A 23728-nucleotide genomic window follows, 5' to 3' on the forward strand; every position below is an offset into this window, starting at 1 on the left:
AATTAATTATTAGAAGACACAGAACCTTATATTCTCCAGGCAATAGCCTGATTGATAACTACAATTAGGACACAAACCTGATTGTGATCTACATTAAATAAATATTATGCTTAGTGAGTACACAAAACCTTATATTTATTGACATGCTAGCTATAAAGGTTGCCGTCAAGTTCCTCATGTTAGTGTGGACATAAAAACTTATTAGCGGACTGCTATGCTATGCTAAATAAGGAAATAATTCAAATTCGAGCAAATAACTTTATTTGTTAGATTTACAATTGTAAAGGAAAAACAATTTGTTATATGTTAGCTAATTGCTTTAATTGGAACCAGCTGTAACCGAATTGTGCCGATATTTACAGCATTTTTCCGCATTGGTTTAAATATTTAATTCTCACATTTGAACAGTTCCTTGCACAGATTTACACAATTGTAAAAGTCAAATAATAGCAAACAACAGAATGCAATCAATGCCGAGAGATATGCGCAATAAATATTATATACATATATTTCGAGTGATACTTAACACACATATTTATAATGCTCTGCTCCATTTGACATACGCCAAATGGCAGTGCGGCATTTAAGTTGTCAGAGATAATAAACGACACTTCAGATAAGCATCCATCGCCATAGAATGCAGCCCACTCATAAATCATGCGAATTTCACACAGAATGTTTTATCTACGCACTTAAGACTAGACACACAAACTGGGTTAGGAGGCCACAGCGCGCTAGGCCTTAGTTGAGCTAAGTAAATAAATAGACTAGCTGTAAGTCCCACTTGCATTCATGAGAATCGCAAAGAGAGATACTATTTGTTGATTGTAAATGCTAAGTGTTTATGCCACGTGTATACGATATTCCGTTTTAAATACTATAATTAATCGAGCGACAAGCTGATAACTCAAATCGTGTGTAACTAAGCTGTGTGGAATGCTAATTGATTTGAGCACAGCTTATACAAATGTGAACAAAATGAATTGGAATGCTGTAGAACGCGAGGGAACGCTTAGCTTATACTCTGTAAGCATTGTATAAGAGATAAATATAAGTTCTGCAATTGCACTTATACACAATTTCAATACTATTCGTCTTATATGATTTACCATAATAATGCCAGACTTTGTCTTATACTCCAAACTTTAAACCTATCATACACATAAGTACAGGGTATATCAAGCACATCATCATAGATTGTTGCAGCTGAGGATTAATAGGACAAATATTTTATTCAACTCTTTAGCATAAAGTTCATATAATTTGCAAAGATGTCAAATATAAGTGCATTGAATGTGATTACGAGTATTATGCCATTGTGATTGTGAATGTGACTGCTATTGTGATTTTGATTATCGCCATAGCCACGCCTTAAACAATTGCATAAATTGCATCCATACCACAATTTGCATGCAAAAAGTTCACGCAACTATGCAACGCATGCCGCATTATTCGCATTATCAATGTTGCTGCCGCAAATTGCGCAAATAATCAAAGTGGAATTTTTGACTATAAATTTCGAACAAAATAATTAAATGCAAATTTTAATAAAGCCGCGCAGAAGAGGCATGCAATACGTAGAAATACCGATTAAAAACAGAGTAATTAATTAAGAATAATAAATTAAAAAATTAATAATAATTAAAAATTAAAAATAAAATATAATTGATCAAATATTAAATTTTTTAAGCAACCAGATATTAAATATTTTTTAAATATTTAAAAATCGTTCATAATATAAAATTGTATTCAAAATATTTATAAAATAAACTTAAGGCAAATTGAGACAATGTTTCCTATCTTTCTGACCTCGAAATTGATCTTCTCGTGTTATTACAGGGTATTAAAAGCAAAAATGTCTTTACGGTCAGTTAAAAGTTCAATTGAATTAGCCTATGCAAAATTGTCTGTGAAATTTGGCAGTTAATATAAATGAAATATTTTGCGTGTACGAAATGAAAAATGCCAGAACTAAGCCGAGAGGTGTTCGAAATGCACTCGGTAAAATAAACAAATAAATAGCACATATGCAATAAATCTACGTATCTCTTCAGTAACATTGATAGAATGTTGTAAGGCACAAATACTCAAGCACATGTTAAATTCCAATTAAAGTTAAAGAAAATTACGACTATGCAAAGAAAAAACTAAAAATAAAGTCGAGCTTCGCGTTTGCTGTTATCGCCACAATTAGCCCTGTTTTGTGATTGTTCTATTTTTGTTTGTATATACTAGAATCGGGTATGCTAGTTAGCTAACTGATTTTGTAACACAAATATAATAAATAAAATAAAATAAAAAAATAAAAAAAAAAAAAAAAAAAAAAAAAAACAATATTGTCAATAATATTTATGTAACATACACATATTAATAAAACAATATTGCCAATAATATTGTCTCTTATTCTAGTCTAGATTTGCCTGCAAGTTATAATTGTTTATATAAATATAAATATATTATTAACACTATTTATCAAATGTTATTGTTTTTTGTTCATCAACTGATGAAATAACAAAAGAAAGAAAAACAAAAGCAAAGAAATGAATCGAACTTTAGACTAAATCTGCTCGAATATAATCAAATATAAATAAAGCTGAATCAAAGCAGCTAAAAAAAATTTTTTATAAATCATTTTATTTTTTCATATACAATATCTATATATATACATATATTTAGATATATATTTTTACCATATAATCAATTAAATGAATTATTTTATGTGGAATTTGTAGAAAATAGGATAGAAAATAGTAAAAATACAGGCGAAAGTTGATTTTAAATCATATTTGCAAAGGTAAATTATATTTATGTATACATATAAAACCTAATCAAAATGCATTCTTATATGTAGTTCAATTGACATTTTGATGATAAATTCGCCAAGCAATTTGCAAGCTAAGAATTTCAATGTGCAAAACCAACAACAAATTTGATTACTAATTCTTGTAGCCTTGATTAGGATTGTCTGTGCATGGGCATACCCTACATCTGACGAATAAACACTCAAAGCAATCTGGGTGTAAGTGTATTTAAGCTTCGTCAACTCAGAGATAGGAATGTGTATGTATGTATGAGTGTGTGTGTGTGCTGTTGTTGTTGTTGTTTCTAATTTATTTCCGATAGTGGAAAACATTGACGATCTGCCTGACTCGCAGTCGGTGGGGCCTGCGTTGTTTCAGTTTATTTAATTTTTTATTTTTATTTTTGCGGCGTCTTCACGTCACAGACACACACAGGCACACCTACACATGGAGCGAGATACAGATACAGTCCGAGTCGGCAGCGCGGGCCGCAGTCAGCAGTCAGCTGTGTGCGGGCTCTTTGCTCTAGGCGGTGTTTGTTTGTGTCGCGCTGTCCAGATACAGAGACTCTCGAACTGGGACCGCAATCGCAGTCGCAGTCGTACAGCAACAGCAGCGGCAGTAGAGGCAGCAGAGGCAGCGACGTCAACTGCGTCGCTGGCAGCGCAGTCGGCGGCAAGTTAACGTTAACGTTAACTCAAGCACTTGGCAGCTAACTTGGCTGTAATTGCTGCTCCGCTACGTAGCTCTTTTTAATTGTTGTAAACAAGCGCGCGCGTTCGGACTCAGCTTAAAAATAATAAAAACAAAAATTCTAGAGAAAACATAAAAATAAAGCAACGAAATGACAAATCAGCCGCGAGTTGTTTTTCGACACACAGAAACATTTGTTGACAGAGGTCATGAAGTATTCGTGAATTTGTTTTGTTGTGCGCCCATATGAAAAACAGTTATGCAAATTAATTAATAGAAACGGCGCCAAAAATTTCAAATTGAAAGTCTACAGAATTTGCTTATAATTTGTGTCTCAATCAAATTAAACAAAATGTAAGCAGAGTCGTCAACAAAATCTCTCAATAAATTACTCAATATATATCTGTTTATAAGTGTACATACATAGCTATATAGATAGATACAGATATACATATATAACGAGCCGCATATAGTAATTCCATAGATATTTGCAATCGCTTCCTACTTTTCCATTTCGCGTGTTGCGCTTTTGTCTTTGCTCTGTATTCTATAGATTATTTGTTTTGTTTTCATTTCTTTATTATTTTTATAAATAATGCCATAGAAAATTGTTTCTGTGCTTTTACAATGCTGAGAATGCGCTCCTCAATTACATAAAAAGCGTCTGATTGAAATGGAATTGTCTATTGAACAAAAGTGCTAAGAATAAAAACCTATATATGAATCGAGAAATTCATTTCTCATATCTCACAATTGAACGTACAAGAAATACAAATGTCAGGCAAATTTTGATTACAAACCCAATATGAATGACAGTTGTTATCAAGTGAAAGATCAAAGATAGAGTGAACCATAAGTCTCAAGCAAATCAAATATATTTACTTTACTTGTTTTTAAAAATAAAAGTGCTCTAGTTGAGGCTAAACTCGACGAGGAGATGCCCTGTAAAGAGTTGACACTTCGATAATGACAGTTAATGCAGTAAATTTAAAATCTTTAGCTCGTAAGGTATTCAAGTTATGTTTCAAAATTGAGTGCAATTAACGATTTTTATTTATACTAATTGAAAAATGGATTGTGTTATCGATAACAATGGTAATATTCCAATTATGCTTACAAATTGAGTGAAATTATAGATTTTTATTTAAATTAATTGAAAAAAAAAATAATTGAAATATATCGATAACAATGGTAAATGCATAGAATAGACAAGAATACGTTGAATGTGTGGAATGTGTTATCGATAACAATGGCCAATGCATAGAATAGACAAGAATACATTTAAAATTTCAAGTCTTTAGCCTTTGGATCTACCCTAGTTCAACTCATTTCGCCAGCCTAATCAGCAATATGGGGTCTACCACGCCTCTTTCTGCCTGTCACATACCTTTCAACAAAATCAGCATGTCCTAATTTTCCCTTTTGCTGCCTGCATTAAAACTGCATTTAATTTATAAAAAAAGTATATTTATAAATATATTTATTTATATATCAGGCATTAATGGATGTTTGTTAATTACATTGATTCCCCACGACTTGAGCCCATTCTAATACAGTTATAATTTACTCTTTATGCAAGCGTTGAAAACTTGAAATTTTCCACTTGATTTATTCATTAATTGCGCCCTTAACGCTTGCAATTGTATAAAAAAAAATTAATATGTACATATATACAAATTAATAAAAGAAAATTACATTGCAAACAGCGCAGCTGCATATTAAGAACTGAGGCCTACAACACTTATAATTGCAAGTCGCTTAATGAGCGACAACTTAACGACTTTTATGAGCTGCAATCAAGTGTTAAGCTGCATACAATTGAGTCTAATTGGATCTGCCTGGAGATGTTCCTCTCCCCTTGATCTAGATAACAATTGGCGACAAGTTGTGTGAGCCACAAAATAAAAATGTTGCTCAAATCGTTTAATCAGTAATAAACACACACTTATGCATATATCCCTATATATGAATATGAGTGTAAGTTAATGAGTTGCTTTTATTTTTATCGAATTTAGATTTATATCTTTATTAACTCAGCAGTTTATATGTGCATGAGCTTTATTTATGGCAAGGCATTTAGTCTTATCATATTGGAATTTATACTTTTGATCAAGCTTAGCAAGATTTACTACATTAACAGTTAACTTTGTAAGCGGATATATAACCGAATACCCAAGCTGAATAGCTGCCATAGCTCACACAACCTCTGAATCGACATTGAATTATTTGCTGACATAAGTCAAGTACGAGTCTTACATAGCACCTACATATCAGATCCTAAGCTGGGCGCAATCTATAATCGAATTGCGCCAGCTTCGGCGATCTTGGCATGTAGCTAACAATTGTTAACTCAAACAGAAGAGCACTTTTTATGGCATTGCAGGCAGTAGGAAACGGCAGGTAAATGAAACAGAGCAAGGCACGAGCACGAGTAACACTTCCATACACTTTTACAGCCCGAACGAAATCAACTTGGCACCTTAATAAAAGCAGCGCCATATGGATAGAGAGATACCGATACCAAGATCGAGACCGAGCCGCGACTCACAAGTCAGATACATCATTTAGAAACGTTTATTGCTAAGATAAATTCAGCAAGGAGTTTAATAGCCACTATCAATATTTGTACAACAAATAAGCGACGAGCGCGACCGAGCTCAATGCGAGGCGGCGTAAAATGTCGCAGCCATAAGATAGAGACGAAATCGTAGCAGCAACAGCAGCAGCAGCAGCAGCAGCAACAACAGATGCGTAAGGCGAATTAACACAAACGCGTTAATACAATTAGTTTAAAAGTGAAAAATCTCGTATACAATATATATATTTATATATACACATATATATGCATGATTCGATGAGGCGAAAAAAAAAACTGTTAACTAAATAATAAAATTGAAAAAAAGAAAAAAACAAAATATATACGCAGCGAGGCTGTCGACAAAAAGCGCCACAACAAATTTGCAACTTTACACTCGTCGTCGGTTTTCAGTCGCGAAATGAAGCCACAGCCTCAGAGCTGAACCACAGAGCGCGTGTGCCCACACATACAAAACAGAAATATAAAACGAAATATTACAATAAGAGCATCAAGTGAATATAGCTGAAACATGGTCGAGTTACTCAAGGCGCTCAATTTGACGGGCAATCTGCTGGCGGGCCTGGAAGACAACAGCCTCGAGAATGTATCGAATCCAATTGCACTGATCGCTGCCGCAGATCCAAGCATCAATGGGACGGCCTTGAATGTAACCACCACCACAACGACGACCACCACGCTGTCCAATGCCACTGCCAGCAGCAGCGGCGAGAAACTCCAATTGGATGGCTTCGATCTGCCGGGCAACTATTCCATATTGATCAATAAGCTGGAGCAGCTGGCGCTGGGCCTGGACTCGGCGCTGGGCAACTTCACCATCGATCGCCAGGAGGTGGAGATCAACTTGAGCGGTGCCTCGGCCAACGATGTGGCCGACGTGGCCGACGACTTGATCTTCAGCGATGTCCTGCCCGCTGCACGGCCGCCAACGACGCACATTGCGCACGGCTCGCGGATCTACACTGGCGAAGAGGAGGATTTCGCCCATGTGGTGAGCGACATTTGGATTGGAGTCATCCTGACGCTGCTCATTGTGTTTGTGATCTTCTTCATCTGCGCGTGCTTTTTGTATCACAAGTTTCAACAGTGGAAGAATTCATGTGAGTGCACGCCACACGGCGTATACTTGATAAGCCATTAAGAAAACATTGTGTATACGAGGTGTGGGACACATAAAGAGACTTTACAGCCAGCTTGGCTTGTGATATGTGGTAATACTTTGCAGTAAATTCATTTCAAGATTCATTAATAACAAATAAATTATCTGTGGACTTTAATTATAATTAACGAGCAATAAGACTCAGACACATTCAGCCTATGAATACTTCCACTCAATAATGTGATTCAGGCAAATAAACAGTGTGGTAAGACAAAAGAGCTTACGCATCGATTTGGATAAGAGATTAAAATCAGAAAGTAAATCTAAAAACATATGGGCTCTTGCTATGCCTTTAACGCCCATGATATTGATTTTTGTGGTCTGACTGTCTCTCTCTCTCTCTCTCTCTCTGAGGGAATGACGGCCACTTAGAGGCAGACAAATTTTAGCACCAAGTATTTGCCGAGCATGCTGACTCCGAGAACTCTCTTGAAATAATTCCGTAGAATATGGAAATAAACAAATAACTTATTTATCTTGCCAATTGGAAAATAACTGTGGGCCTCAAAGCATAGGCCGAAGCAGAAACATAAGTTCTGTTCTGTTCTGTTCCGTTGTTGGGCTGGCGGGCGAATGCTGCTATCATAATTTGTGTCTGGCTTTGTTCAATTATAAATTATAAGGCAATTAGCTAATAAATTCTAAACTGCAAATGATTAGGCTCTTACGCACACAGACACGCACACAGACAGAGAAATGCATTTAGATCTTATCTCTGTGCGGCGTTGGCTCTGCCTTTTGCTTGACAGCCGAAAACAAACATAACATTTTCAGTTAATTAAAGCTGCAGTCAAGTGGCCCATCGGCTGGGCCAAGACCTGGGCCAGCTACGTACTATGCAATCAAGTGCTCTGTTTGCTCAGTTCGAGGCTCGATTACACTGCAAATGTGTGTTAATGAATTCAAATTGTTTTCTACTGCTGCTGCTGCTGCTGCATAGTGAACAAAAGAATCGTCATCTCGATTGCTTGTTAATGGCCAAATACCAAGTCACTGGGCCACTTTCGTTTTGATTAGCCCAGCAATTCAGCAGAGGTGCATCGATTGACACTGGCGAGGCGGCCATCAAATGCAGGCAGCAGCCGAAGGCAGCTCAAGTGCCTCACAAGGGGAAGGGGCTGCAGGCGAGTCAAGTGGCTTGTGGTGAACGAACGATATCCATTTCAATGGGCCAGATAACGAACTGGGCAATAAGATAGTAATCAAGTCCCATGCCACTGCTCTATTCATATTTGTTTGCCAACAAAAGACTTTCAGCTAGAACAATGCGTTCTACAAATAGACAGAGCTTTGCTGCTCTCGTTTCCTCGACTCGCCTCTCTGCTTAAGATTCTGGAAACCATCTGGAACTCAGACTCACGCCATTGTTATGCAAATATTTAAAAAATGATTTCGCCAATTAATGCAGGTCCAGAATGCTGTAAATAAATATGCAAGAATAAGGAAAAACACAGTCGAATCTCAATTACACTGTAAAGCTATTAAAAAAAAGTAATTTGCGCAGCGAAAGAGTGTGTCAACATATTTTATATTTTGAGCACATGTGCACACACTTAACAAACAATGCGACGTCACTCATACGCAACGCTATACGCATTGTCGGCGCGGTTATGGTGCGTATGAGTGACGTTTTTTCAGGCAGTTCACGGCTGTTTAATTTACCTTTAATGAGCTTGTTTATCTTTGTTTGGGCTGTTGTTGCTGCTGCTGTCGCTGCTGATTTTGGAGTTGCCTGTGCAGCTGTCACATTTTGGAGGCGCTGCGTGATTATTATCATAACTGTTTTTGGCAACAACTTTATCGTTGCTTTTTTATAGTTTTTTTTATTATTTTAGAGGAAAAACTTTTGCTGAAAGCTGTGAAAATATGTATAAAATGTGAAAAAGTTCAGAAAAATTTAATTTTATATGCATTGAAAACTAATGGCGATTTAAATAAAAATATATATTTCTATTTATCATTATATTATAATTAAAAAAAAAATATGTAGAAAATGCGAGATCATTAATTCAAAAATTTAGCTCGCTCTTACGACATATTCATATGAAAAAAATATATATTTTTATTTTTTTTTTTTTCCACAATTTAATTCATATTACCATTCTATGTAGAACATTTTTCCAAGTGTACTCACTGAAGGTGTTTCTTTCGAGCACTCTTTATGATACTTTTGGAGAATTAAAATCCTCAAAAAAGTCGTTAAACTTTTCCATGCGTCGCCCATCCACACACCGCCCGCACTTCAATACAATGTCTGAGTGGCTGGCAAATAAAGCTGCGAAATGTTAATTAAATTAGGCATTGATTAAATTTGCAAGTAATTAATAAAGCGTAAATTGTAATGGCAATGCAGCCGCAGCAGCAGCAACAGTAGCAGCGCATCATCATCATAAGCAACATCATTATGGCGTTGTCAGTTGGGAATTAAATGTGACTTTCACTTGCCCAAACCCCGCTTTAGCCTTAAGCAGCTTTGACGTCAATACATTTCCCACTTGGCTATGAAATGTTTTTCACAGCGTGCAACAAATTTAAGCCGCTTATTCATAAGTAGATAAATGGTATATGTGTGCGTGTATATGTATACAGAATTATATTATACGCACGCTAATATTATTTGTTATTTTCGATTTATTGAATCGCACGCAAATTTCGCAAAAATATGCTAAATGAATAAAAACCCCAGACCCAAAAAGCCAGCGAAAACCAACAGAAAGGCAAAGCGAATTAGCAACAGTAACTAAAATCAAGTTTGTTATTGTATTGCCAATGCTAATACGCGTAACAGGCCAATAACTAAACAGAGAGTAACCCACAAAGCAGCCAAAGCCGTTGGGGTCAGCGGGCGGAGTTTGGCTAACCAAAGTCGACATGATGCTTCAGTTTATAAGCCACAAAACGTGTTGGATTTGTTTCAATGGCGCTAATTGCTTAATTGAAACTGTTTTTGCATTGCATTTACTGTTAGCTTACTTTCCGCCCGCCTCCTCCGGTGCCCCCTCCAGTACCTTCCGCTGCCTTTCCGTTCTTCCGCACTTCGCCGCCGACGCGCCTGTTGTGCCGTTCATAGCAAAATGTCAATTAGTATTTGCCTGCTAAAAGCCAAAAAATCGACAATAGCCCAAATTAGCTGTTCGCCTGACACATACACACACACACACACATACACACTCGCACTCACACACCCTGCCGCGCCACTCCTCAATATTCCAACATGTGTCACGCTGTCGTATACGTAATATACACTTTGATTAGCATTGCGCATACGCCACGCCACGCTCGGCATTCGATATTGGAAATGCATTGCGAAAAATTGTTCCATTTTAATTACAAATTTGTAAATATATGTATGTATGTATGTATGTAGCCGATTCGCAGCACATCATCATCATAATTGGCCGAAGGGCAGCTGCATGCAGTTGCTGCTGCAGCATATTTCAATAATTGAAGCACGCTATATTTTTAATTAGTTAAATGCGCGTTTAATTAGCTTTATAAATTATGCACATGCAGCGGTTAGTTGAAAACCCGGCACAAGTTTTTTTATCTCCTTTTTTGTAATATTATTTACTGGCCTCTGCAGTTGTATCTCTCTTTTTTTCGATGCTCGCTGACTTTGGAGTTTATTTTTGTATAATTTATGAATATTTGCTTAACGGACAGCAATGCTGGAATGATGGTCTTTCAGTTATGATTTATTTATACATTTTTGGCATTTTTTTTTACCACACTCCGCTTGTTTGTCTATTTATTTGTTTGTCTTTTCGCTGTCGACGGAAATGAACTGTGATTTTTATTTATTAATCGGCGCATGATTTATGTATAAATAATTGTAATGCATTTTTTAATACGCGGATGAGCTGTCAGCAACGGTATTAAATTACGTGCGGCACGCCAACTAGAAAGAGCGAAAGCAAGTCAGAGAGAATATACTCAAAGCGGCTAAACTGCAGAGAATAAATTAAATCATTAAATGTGCTCAAATTTAAATGAAATAATTTGATATGCAAATTGCCAAATTTAATATGAACGCAAAAATTCTAAACTTCAGCATTTTACATATTTGACTTCATTATTTATTTAACATCAATCATACGCACCGTTACAATTCAAATATCTAAAATGCGCGCTCAGCATAGTATTGGAAAACGTCAAACAGCCGACAAGCGCTTACACAGCTGCCCAAGCGGTTTAACAAGCGGAGCGAGAGCGCGAGCGAGAGAGAGAGAGAGAGAGAGCGCACAGAAAGCCAAGCAAAGCAAAGCAAAACAAAACAAAACAAAATGCGACGCGCAATTAACACTCACACACGCGCACGCATACGCACACAGAACTAATAACAGACGCTACCAGACAATAACAACAGCAACTACAACAACTAGAAGAAGAGCAGTGAGCAAACATGTTCCACAGTTTAACGGCAGCGCATGTTAACGACCGCGCAAAGAATGCAGCAGGCAGCAGGCAGCGAGCAGCGAGCAACAAGCGGCAACCAGAACATCGTGCAGAGCGGCGCAGAAGAGCGACGCGACTTGGCAAGCGGACAGACTAAAGACAGGAGAGCGCAAAGAAGAACAAAAAAAAAACACACGCACACAAGAGAGGCACAACAAAGAGATTAAGAGAGAGCGGCAGTGAGAGCGAGAGCGCGAGAGAGCACAGAAGAACTGGCTGGTAAATTGTATTGGCGACAAAAGCCAAGCGGCGCTGCTGCCGCCGTCGCTGCGTGTGGCTTTTATGGCTAGTTTTAAAATTAACCACAGCTGCAAAAAGAAGAAAGAACAACAGCAAAAGCGTAAAAATCAAAAGAAGAGACAGACAAAGTCGCAGACTGAAACGAAATTCAATTAAAAGGCAACAGCACATAAAAGTGTGAAAATGCTGACACAGCCAAAAAGGGCTGCGACTCTGGCTGTGGCTGCGGCTGTGGCTGAGGTTGCGGCCGAGACTGTGGCTTTCGGCGGCGATCAGCACAGACACACTCGCACACTCGCACACACACACACTAGTGCATGCTTGGAAAGCAGCGCCGCTTTTGGCGTTGCTTTTGTTGACTGTACAACGGGGCGTATACTCGTTTTTTTCGGCTTGCCTGCTTTCTACAGCCGTCAGCCAAATAATGTGTATACGTTTGTGGATTTTTTTAATCATATTTGTTGGTATTGTTGTTGCGCGCTTTTTACGCTTTCTACACCAGCAGCAGCAACAACAACAGTAACAACAATGACAACAACGATAGCAAAGCTCGCCACACTTAATTTGCATATTTTTGCACAACAAAAATCGTTGAATCTGTCCAAGTGTGCGTGTGTGTGTGTGTGTTTGCTTGCGTTCTCTTGTCTGCATGTTAGCTGTCACGTTGACTATCTTTTTGGCTATTGTGCGACACACACACACACACACAACCACTTACACACACACTGAGACACGCGGTGCACTGGCACCACGTCGTATGCGTAATATTGCATTGAAAGCGCATGCAGTAACCAAATTTTTTGTTGTTCCATTTTTTATTCTAGCTTTTTCTGCTTAGCAACGTTTTTTTTCTTTATTTTTTTTTTTATATTTATTTTATTCTAGTTTTTCGCTGATTCTTTATACAACAGAGAAAAAAAGAGTAGATTTCATGCTTTTGTTTGTCGCTCGCTTTTGTTTACAAACGATATGCTGCTACGCCAGAGTGTCAAAAAATACACACACAAATGCATATATATTTATATAAGTAAAATAAATTGTCATAGCGACGCGCTACTGATGATAAGAGCTGAATAATAAAGAAAACATTTCGCCATTATAAACAACACAATAAATATACAATACGCTCGATTTAAATGAAAGTAAACTATGCTCAAATATTTTCATGGCAATGGGCAACAATGGAAATGGCATAGCTATTGATTTTTAGTTTCAGCTCAATTTATTGAATATGTTGAGCCTAAATCAGAAAATGCCTTCTAAGCCTCTTTCAAATATTTCGAATATTTTACAGCTGAACAGAGCTGATTCCATACCGAACTAGATCATTTCGTTCTCTTTCTCTCGGTGTTGCCACCCCTTTGAACCACATGCACCCCATTTGTGAATTGACAAACTATCTTGAGTTTTGCTCTCTAACATTTGCTCTCGCAATAAATACTTGGTACGTGTGCACACCCACCCCCTTTGCCGATCCCAATAGACGCCCTATAAAGTTGACAAAGGGGCTGATAGCAGCAGCAGCTGCTGCGGCTGCTGCTTGGCTATAAACATGAAACTGAAGGCCGTCGAAAGCACGCTAAAGGTAGAAGAGACAGATGCACACACACACACACACCAAACGACATTGAGGTAATTGCACCAGGGGTTGGTTGGGTTGGTTGGGTTGGTTGATTGGCTGCAGCAGTAAGCAACAATTGCATATATGGAAATCATAATAAATGTATTTTCATTGGATATCTTGGCTTATATATTATTTATATAAATGCTCGTTGTCTTAAATTACAAAAAATGCTTTATTCCGCAAAAATCGCAGAATTCATGCGTGCGCTTGTCTTTTCGCTTAGCTTAAGATTCGAGAGAAATATGATGATGAGAGCGAATCTCTTAAAAATGAGTTGCTTAAACCAAACTATGAAATAAATATATAATTATATATAATTATATGTGTAAAATAAGCTGCATTTGCGTGAGTTGGGTATGCATTAAGTGTTTCTGGTTGCATATATAGAAATATGTATGTATGTATAACTAGATTCAATTTGGAATTTGATTGTGTGTTATGTTAATGAATTTACACATAACATAAATTGCATAATTCATGACTGGCAATTTACTCGCTTCAATGATAATTCATTAAATTACATATTATTTGCATATATCAAATCAGATTCGGATGACAAAAATGAAAAACAACTCTGTATATTGACTGCGGTTGTTGTTTTTGTATACAATTATTATATAAACTCATTCAAGTCGAAATGTCATGGATCTATGCCAAATATTACCTTTGGCAATCCACAACAATTCAAGTTCAATGGAATTTCATTTGTTCTCTGCTTCGCTTTAACAATTCATATGGTACCTTAAAATTATTTACAATGTATATAGTTTGACTGTTTGTCCATATCAAAAATATGCTGTATATATAAATATATAAACTCTTTGCAGTCTCTGATTTTTTTTTTTTTTTTTTTAGTTTTCTTTTTTTTATGTTTTTTTATACAATTAATGCTTTTAAAACGTAGTCTTTTCTGTTCGTAAATGTTAATTAAATGCAAAAAATTAGATTATCTTTAGATGGGTTTGCTCTTCAAAATGTTTGCTTCATTCATTATGGTAATAAGTCTGTATACATAGAGAATACTTAATCCCTGCAAAATGGAAATTCTTATAAAGAGAGTGAAATCGTCTCCAGGTCTGCGAGGTTTGCGCTAAGCTACAGAATTTCAAGTACAGTTGCATCTTAACCTAATGAGTAAGAGTTGTGGATTGGAGTCTGATAAGTCTTTAGAGTTCCGCCTGCTGCCCAACTACCGTAAAGTAGCTTGTAATCTTGCGATTAGTCTTTGTCTTGCCAGTGCTGGCCACGGCGTCCGGTGCTGAGCCACTGGACAGTGCATTTTCCTTCTCCGGCGTTGTCTCCTCATCGTCATCCCCCTTGGCCGGCTCCACTTGCATTGAAACGGTGACCGAGACCTGTGCACAGCCACCACCGGTGCCTGTGCCTGCGCCCGCATCAGCTGCCAGCTCGGGTAAATTGCGTTTGCTCTCCGGCACCGGGGTGGCAGGTGTCTCCTCGGCAATGTCGTTCAGCGTGCTGAGGCTACGCTTCAGCTCATCCAGCAACTTTTCTTGTGCGGCAATCTTCTCCTGCAGCTTCTCGCGACGCGGACGACGCGTAGCTGGCTTCGACTTGTTACTGTCTGGAGACTCCTGTTGCGCTTGGTTACTCGATTCGTTTGCCGTTTGTCCGCCGTGCTCGCGCTGCTGATGACGCTGCAAATTGACGCGCGAGGAATAGCCACGCTGGCATGTGCTGCAGGTAAAGGGTTTTTCGCCTAAAAGAAAATTTGGATAGTTAGATGAAGGCAATCATGCCAGATGCTACCCGATCACTCACCTGTGTGCCGGCGCATGTGGACGCGCATGTCGATTTTGCGCGAGAAACGCTTGTCGCACATCTCGCACTGGATGGGCTTGTCGCCCAGATGCGTGCGCCGATGCACAATGAGATTCTGGCGTGCGCGGAACGCCTTGCCGCACAGGTCACAGCTGTAGGGCTTCTCGCCGGTGTGGACACGCACGTGAATGGCCAAATCGGAGCTGCGCACAAAGCCTTTGCCGCACAGCTCGCACTTGTAGCGCCGATCGTTCTTGTGGTGGCGCATGTGCAGCGCCATGTCCTGCTTGGTGGCCAGCGGGAGGCCGCACAGCTCGCACTTGAATGCCTTCTCGGTGCGATGCCGCAACTGATGCTCGGCCAGGCGCATCTTAAGACGGAACGCGCGTCCACACTGGCCACAGACATGCGGCTTCTCGCCAGTGTGCAGACGCAGGTGATCCTGCAGCCGAGAGAAGCGCTGAAAGGTCTTGCTGCAAAAATTGCAGGTGTGGATGGTGCCATTGCGCTGCAACTCCTCGGATGATTCGCGCTTGATGGAGACCGCTGCATTGCTCTCGTCCGTGGAGCTATTGTGCGGCGTCAAGCTCTCGACATCGGAATCAGTATCTTTGTCTTCCTCAAAGTCGTCGTCGTCCTCATCCTTCACATCGACCACGTAGTCCACATAGCTGCGAGACTTACGGGCACGTCTCGGCTGCAATTCCTCTTTGATCTCTTGCTGCAGCTCCTTATCATCCTTTTCAAGCTCTTTTCCGATCTTGGCTGGCTGCTCCTTGGGCTGCTTTTCCTCCTTTTCATCCCTCGCCTTTTCCACCTTCTGCTTCTGCTGCTCTTTGCTTTGCTTTTGCTCTGTTTCTTTCTTCTCTTGCTGCACCTGTGCTTTTTCGCTCTCTTTCGGCATCTGCTCATCCTCGACCTGTGCTGTCTTTTGCGCCTTGCGTCCTCGTTTACGGCTGTCATTGCTGACTGTGGCCTGACTATTTTCTTGCTGTTCCTTCTCCTGCTTTGGTTTCTCCTCTTTCTTGCGCTTACGGGCAGGAGCCCGCTTGGCCACCGGCAGTTTGATGATCATCTTCTTGACCTTACGCTCGGCTGAAATTTCCGCCACCATGGCGCTTATCATAGCGAGATCATCTTTATCAGCCGTCTCATTCTCTGGTGGCGGTGTCTCTGGCAGCTCCAAGGCTTGCACCTGCACCTGCAGCTGCACCTGCGGCAGCGCCTGCGCCAGAGCTGCAACGGACTCACTTGGAATACTGACCATGGGTTCGCTGGGTTCCTCTTTGGGCACCAAAAGCTCGAAGATGCCATGGCTCTCGCTGAGATGCAAATGCAGCTGTTTGCTCTGCTCAAATATTGAATCACAAACATTGCAGAGCAACTGCTGTTTGAGTCCATCTTGAAGGTCCACCAGCAGCAGCTGCGCGCAGTTCTTTAAATCGCTCAATCGGACTCCATCGCTCAGTTCCAGTGGCGGCTCCAGCTTCACTTGCTCATCCGCGGGCGTTTTGCTTTTGAAACGTTTGTTCTCCCTCTCCATCAGCTGCTGCGGCTGGTGCTCTTTGTGCCAGTGCTGAGAGAGCGCCAATGCATCCCCATAGAGCAGAGAGCAATTGGCGCAGCTGTAAATGAAACGATGCGCTTTCTCATCGGCGTGTATTTTGGCAGCCACAACGGGCAATGGAGCGGGGACGGGGACGGGAACGGGGGCGGAGACAAAGGCCGGCATATTAACTGCGACGCCTGCGCTAATGCTGGCGCTGGGGCTATTTGAGCTTTTGCGTTTGTTTTTGTTTTTCTGGTTTTTGTTGTTGTTTTTATTTGTGCTACCCGGTGGACGCCCACGCGGCTTGCGTGAAGCAGCTAGCGACTGCGACGACTCGGGCTGCGTCTCTGACAGCTGTTTCTGTTGCTGCTGCGCTGCATCTGTCATTTTACCGTTACTGACCTGCGACTTTGCTGCTGCGGCCGCTGCCTTCATATCATCCAAGCGAATACGCTGCGCTTCCAGCTCGGCCTCGTCCTCACTATCAATTTGCAGCACAACATCATCGGCATCGTCCAGCAATATATCCTCCTCTTCAATATCCAAATCCGACTCAGAGTCCTCGTCCGATTCGTCCGTGTCGTCTGTTGCGCAGCGCAGCGACGCAGCTGCGACGGCCGCTAAACCATTATGCTGTGTCTTTTTTGTTGTCGCTGCTGCGGCGCTGCCCAGCTTGAGCGTGTTCGGCATCGGCACATTTGTCATTTTGAGCATGTCAGAAAACAGCAAATGAATAGTTTGCGTTTTATATTAATTAATTACACCTTTTTTTTTGTTTAAATTATTATAATTATTGTTACTTTGAGAGCACAGCAACGCGCACCACTGAGGCCACTACAACAAAACTAAATCCACTGACGCCGCTGGCAGACTTTTTTTAACGCTCTTGCGCGCTCTCTCTCTCTCTCTCTCTCTTTTGTCGCTCTCACTCACTGCGTCTCTTTTGTTCTTTGAGTAGCATTGCCAGATGGTGGTTGAGTGAACTTGGTTCACTTTTTCGTGCTGCCAGACAATAACAAAGCAGATCATTATTGCCACCCTGTTAAGATCTTTGTTATTCTAAACGATGTGGCAAGACTAAAACGGTTTCAGCAATGTTATTCACATTAACATGCTAATTTATTTGTTATTTAGCATATGAATATGTACAGAGAGCAAAAACAAAAGATCAATCGATATACATAGTTTCTTATATTATCGATAATGATAATATAACGTATATTTGAAAGCAATGCAGCTGCTGCTTAGCCCTGCTAATGTCGTTTTGATAGATATTTGACTTTTACGAACCCATATTTGGCAGTAAACCTAAAACGTTTTGACTATGCGGCTCACGCGCCCAATTGGCACGTTTTAAGTGTGGCCTCCAGTGCATCTTTCGTTGTTATTTTTCTTCGTTTTATGCGGTTTTTCTTCAACTTGGTCTTTTTGTGCTATTTCGTGGTGAGCGCACAGACACACACACATAAATGGTAGCGCACAGGCCTATTGTGTATGTTTTCTTCTTTTTTTTTTATCATGCCCGAAGTGTGTGTACATTGTTTGGCCGCATTTTGTTACGCCGGGCAACATGTGCAAAAGTCAATTTGAAAATTGCGGCACAGCCAGCCGCAGCAATGTCGAGTTCCGCCTCCAACCCGCCCCACTACTAAACATGCTGCTGCTGCTGCTACTCTTACTGGTGCTCGTAGTACCAACTGGTACTTTGCGGTCCACTTTTCATTGACGCCGCCGACGCACATAAACAACGTGCTACGACGACTCCGGCCGGAACCCCTCTAAAAACCCTGGCCCGGGCCCGACCCCCTTCCATTGGCAAGTTGTTTATATTGTTTTTAATAACATTTAACGCTGTGGCAACATGTGCGCGGTGCACTGCATAAATTACTCCAAATGCCTATGCGGCATTATAAGTCAAATGCTTTCAACTTAAATTAAAAATAAACAACAATATCAAATCACTTCCATTTTTTGTATATATAAATTAAATTCTTTATATTTAAGTTAAAATTAGTTGAATGTCCTAAACCGTGTGCCATGACCTTTAAAATATAATACTTATACAGTTAAATTGTTGCAGTTTGAGATGCACTTTAATCAATTTTATTTAAAAGCTAAAGGTATCGATGAATTTAAACGCACCTGTTTGCTAACATTACAGGCTCTTAACAGGATCTGAAATCAAAACGATCATATTTGCAATTTAACAGAGAAGCGTTAAATTCAAATGACTATTGACATTTTTTATGAGTTCTGTGTATTCAGTAAATTTAAAGAAAGAAACCTGATTTCACACATAATTATATAATACAATGCGAATACCTGTACCTAACTAACTTAAGCTATAATTAATTGGCACAGACATCTGTTCTTCTTTTCGTGCAATCTAAACAAAATATATCTAATATAAAGCAATAATTAATTAACTTATAAAGCAAACAGCTTCATCAACGTTATTAGCTTTTCAGTTTACCTGACCCAAGCAAGAAGATAATCAGATGTGAAAACACTGTCGCCTAATATCTTGGCCATTGTTATCATAAAGTTAAATTAAGTTTTTGGGGTTTCGTGTTCGTGATTCGCTCATTTTTCTAAGCTATAAACGCATTGTGTGCGCGGCGTCTTTGCGCCGGTGAAGTGAAATAAAGGCACGGGAAATGAAATATTTGCGAACAAATAGACACACTTATTACATTTTCGTCCTGGACGCCACAGATGCTGATGCCGATGCTGGGCTCCTCCTTCCCCTTCGTTGTTAATGTTGTTGTTGAATGCTTTTGGCGCGTGTTCGCTGCTCTGGCAATGTCTTCTTCATGTTGTCTGTTTTGTCCCTTTTTATTGTTGTTGTGCCTCTAACTGACATGCCGCAATTTTTCTTCATTTTTTGTTTTCGCCTGTGCACGGTGAAGTCGGCGGCTAGCGCCCCCACCAAAAGGTCTCGGAGATGGATGGGTTACTTTCCTAATAATTTCGCAGTTAGTTTTAATGCGCTACGTAAAACTATAAGGAGTTTGACTAAACTAAAATAGTGGAGGATTGCTTGGGTTAGTTAAAGGTTGATATATCTATTTCTAAAATAACTCACTGATTAAATATATTATTTCGTACAGTTCTTGCCTGAAATTCATTTTGTAGCTCATCTAGAAGTCCTTACGATCGAACCACACACAGCATTCTTGTCCTGTTCTCATGTTCTGCGCAGCCATGCTAACATGTTCATAATCATTTTTCTTGTTTCCACAACGCCGCAGCCAAAGAAAAACATGCAATTTGCTCAGAAGTAGACTCGAAAAACATGTTGAGAGTGGACCGAAAACAAAAAATATTTGCATATACCTGGGAACAAGTTTAATTAGTTAAGCGAAATCCTCTTACCGTTAGGCCAGACGCATAAACCTTTGGGCGTCTCAAGTGCTTGACGAGAATCAGACTCCACTGGGAGGTATTGGTTGCAGTTAACGCCTACCGGATAATTCTCCAGACATTGTCTGACTGCCACAACTTCAAATATAAAGTTGAAGCAGAGCCGCCAAAGGGGACCTTGGAGCAGGGCGTCGAGGTATTTTTGGAGGCAAGCAACTAACAGTAGTCAAAATAATGTTTCAAGGCCGCCCATGCCCCACACAAAGGGAGAAATTTAAACGGCAATTTGGTGCCGTGTTTACCAACCCCAAGGACAAAGGACAACGTACAAGCGAACGACAGCAGCAGCATCCAAAACTGTGGCTTCTGCTGTTTTCTTTTTGTGCGCCCTTACTTTGATGAGTGGGGGGGCTGGGGACGCTACCGCAGGGGCAGCAACTGCTTACGTGCCTGGCGAGCATCACACAACGAGACCTTATCCTCCCGTTCAATGGGGCTGTTGTTATTCTTGGTTATGCCTGCCGGGCGGTGGAGGGCTCAGGGTCTTGCCGACATTCGCCAAACCTTCCTACTGGGCACGTCATTTTTGGCTGCTTTGGGCTGAGTCGTTTGTTTTCTTTTTTCCTTCGCTATTGGCGCCCAAATCCTCAAAAAAAAAAGAAAGAAAGAACGAAGAGAAGAAGAAGATAGAAGCACCAACGCATAGCCCCCCTTAACATAAACTGTGTTTAACTTTTTCGTGAACGCCCAAATATCTTTAGCCTGCCTTAGGTTATGCTTTTTGCTTCTCTGTTCTTGCTCTAAGCCGGCGCTGCTACCACTGCGTCCTAGTTATTTCTGTTTGGGTTCTTCATGACCTTTAGCATATTGACTAGTGAGGTTTTTGGTGTCCATTTTGCTTTTGGCTTATAACTTGCGGCGCATACTTTATGCACAACGCACTTACACTTTGTGCCTTCTTCTTTATATATGTATGTATATATATTGTATACATATACATATACCGTTTCATTCGTTTTACTGCTGCACTTCATTTTATTGTGGTGCTAAGCTGCGCTTGGGGAATTGAAATGCGTATATCCTTGGGGCTTATGGCGACAGACAGTTCATCAAATGAAGCTTTTAAGTGGCCCTCCATCCATCTCATAATTTAATATTTGATGCAGCTTTAGCACTGAGACTTTAAGCAGCGACGTTTTAAGTAGAGAAAATGCTGCCGGACTGATGGAAATTAGTTATGAGCAGTAACCGTCTTATCGCAACTATCGATTGCTCTGTACGCAAAAACAAAGCAGATCAATGTTAAGTAAATCATCGAGTAAGTTGTGCGGTCTCAGATAATTTAAATGCAGGCAGACTCATTGTTTGGAAAAATCAAAGAAGATCAATGCTAAGTAGAAAGTATGACATGACAGATTAGTTTAATTAGGTAAATTACATGGGCAGTCGCTGCTCCATCACACTCATCGATTCTCTTGGCACACAGAAACATCGATCGTTACATATGTATGCATGTACCATCGATATATCAGCAAATGAAGCTGATTTACCGCAATTAAACAAAAGTCAATTGAAAATTACATAAAGTCTTAAGCTTGCTAAGCTGCTTCCACAACTGAGCAGCTTTACAGAGTCAAAGTGGGGTTTTGCCATATGGTTGAACTACCCTTAGGGCCCCGTCCCCCGCCCCCACACGCCCACTGCCTACACACAAATGACAATGAGTTTCCATTTTGTCTGCTCGTCCTGTGCCCTGTGTGCATCATCAATTTAATTTCGTAAGCTTACAAAGCGTTGCATAAAAAATGAACGTCCGTTCATGTGGGTGTGAAAACGCTCCTGGTTTTTCCGGTACCACACCCCAGCCGGCAAGCTTCTGAATTTCCACCCACACAAAAGGGTGTGAATCGAAGCGTGCGCCATTTTCGTGTGTTTTTTAAAGCCACGCAGCATGCGGCTAATCTTCAAAATCGTGTAGCACGTCTCTAAACGCTTGCCGCATCAACAGTTTCCTCTGTAGTTCTCCCGGTGGCTGGCTTGCTGACTCACCTCTATGTGGGGGGAGGTGGGACATTGGGCATTTCCCCACACATTGTAGAACAGGGCAATTGCAATAAAAATTGTGTTGCCTACTTTTAAGGGTTGGACGCAGGTTGCACATTTCCGGTGGCAGCAGTTTTTAGTAGCTTTTAACAAAACGTTGCGACATTCCAACATAAAAATTTCATTAATGTAAATGCCGGTCCCCCCACCCCAGCCACTACTAAGAGTGCCTGGAGATGGGAGGCATTGCATAGTCCCAAAGGTACATCGGAATTGATTTGGCAATTCGGATTGCTTTTGTCTTTTTGCTGCCAGTTCCGGCAGCGAGCTGAGAGTTAAATAAAACTGGAAGTAGGGGAAGCAACTGGCCTTCCATTTACAGATATCCATCTCTATATATCATTCCACTTCAGGGCATTAGCAGGTCAGCTGGATTATGTTTATTTCATTTCTTTCTTCTTCTTTTTTCAGATCGAGCCAATCATGGCGATGCCACCATTGAAGTCTGCCGCCATTGCCCGCCTGAGTACGAAGCCGAATCTCTGCCCTCCTACACCATTGTCTCTGGCTTGCCCACCTACGATGATGCACTCGAGGAGTTCCGTAAAGCGGGTATCATACTAACTCCCTCCTTTGTGCCCGTCATCAAGATCTTCGAAAGCGCCAGCAATGAAGCCGGTGGGGCCAAGGAGCCAGCCGTTTCCTATAGCTTGGTGGAGACTACGGCTAGCGATGTCAATGCAGATAACATTTCAATTACCTCCATCACCTGCAATTGTGGCGGCTCCTCGCCCACTGGCTCGCTGCCCAGCTACAGTGCCGCCACGGCAGCTGCCATGGTGGCGGCCAGCGCCAGTGGCTCGCAGCTCAGCTCGCAGGTAATTGAGCTGTCGCCGGAGCATTTGGCCTCGCTCTCCGAGAAACGCCTCTCGTTGCAGATCTCATTCAACAACTCGCTACGCCGCCGCTCCCGCTCCACGTTGCGCAATCACTTGCTGCGCTCCCGCGCTGTGGGGAACACCGCCGGCCTCGGCCCCATTGAGACAACGATGCCCAATGTCACGATCGCCACTGGCACCGAGGTGCTGCCGCCCATACATCGAACCTCCTCCTCGGTGTCGCTGTCCAGTGAACGCCAGCTGCTGGATCAGCGCTTGAGGCATTTGCATCATCGTGGCTCCTTGTACTAAGGAGCAGCTCCGAATGCCAAACGCTCAAATTTCAATTACTTAATTTTTAGTTATAAGCGACAACAACTGATATATGGAATAATAAAGTGTTTATACAAATGTTGTAATCAAATGTGCCCATGATTATACTCATTCACGAAAGTGAATCAGTATATTGGTTTTGTGCAATGTCCGTCTTGCTGTCCGTCCGTCTGTCCGTCTGTCCGTCCGTCCGTCTGTCCGTCTGTCCGTATGAA

General features: G+C 40.7%; 2 protein-coding genes across 7 annotated transcripts in view; one reads left to right on the forward strand and one right to left on the reverse strand.

Moving 5' to 3' along the window:
* comm3 (protein commissureless 3) overlaps window positions 1-23604 on the forward strand; it is a 38814-nt gene extending 15210 nt beyond the window's left edge. The window contains exons 1-4 of one of the 6 annotated variants that reach the window (XM_089467126.1): window positions 3286-3848; window positions 5635-5894; window positions 5951-7190; window positions 22774-23604. In XM_089467126.1, the coding sequence (XP_089323252.1) occupies window positions 6602-7190; window positions 22774-23492 (1308 nt within the window). In that variant the 5' untranslated portion in view covers window positions 3286-3848; window positions 5635-5894; window positions 5951-6601 and the 3' untranslated portion in view covers window positions 23493-23604. Of the gene's footprint in view, window positions 1-3285; window positions 3849-5597; window positions 5895-5950; window positions 7191-22773 lie in introns of those variants that run through there. The other 5 variants (XM_089467128.1, XM_089467129.1, XM_089467127.1 and 2 more) reach the window with 5 other exon arrangements.
* On the reverse strand, window positions 13649-17839 carry Phs (Phaser). The gene is made up of 2 exons (XM_018007589.2): window positions 15348-17839; window positions 13649-15285 (listed from the first exon to the last, which is right to left on the reverse strand). The coding sequence occupies exons 1-2, from the start codon at window positions 17608-17610 to the stop codon at window positions 14735-14737; spliced, it is 2814 nt and encodes a 937-aa protein (XP_017863078.1). The 5' UTR covers window positions 17611-17839; the 3' UTR covers window positions 13649-14734.
* Window positions 23605-23728: the final 124 nt, after the last annotated feature.

This window comes from Drosophila arizonae, chromosome 4 (assembly GCF_054131065.1).
Source record: "Drosophila arizonae isolate 15081-1271.41 chromosome 4, UAZ_ARI_1.0, whole genome shotgun sequence".
Classification (NCBI taxonomy): domain Eukaryota; kingdom Metazoa; phylum Arthropoda; class Insecta; order Diptera; family Drosophilidae; genus Drosophila; species Drosophila arizonae.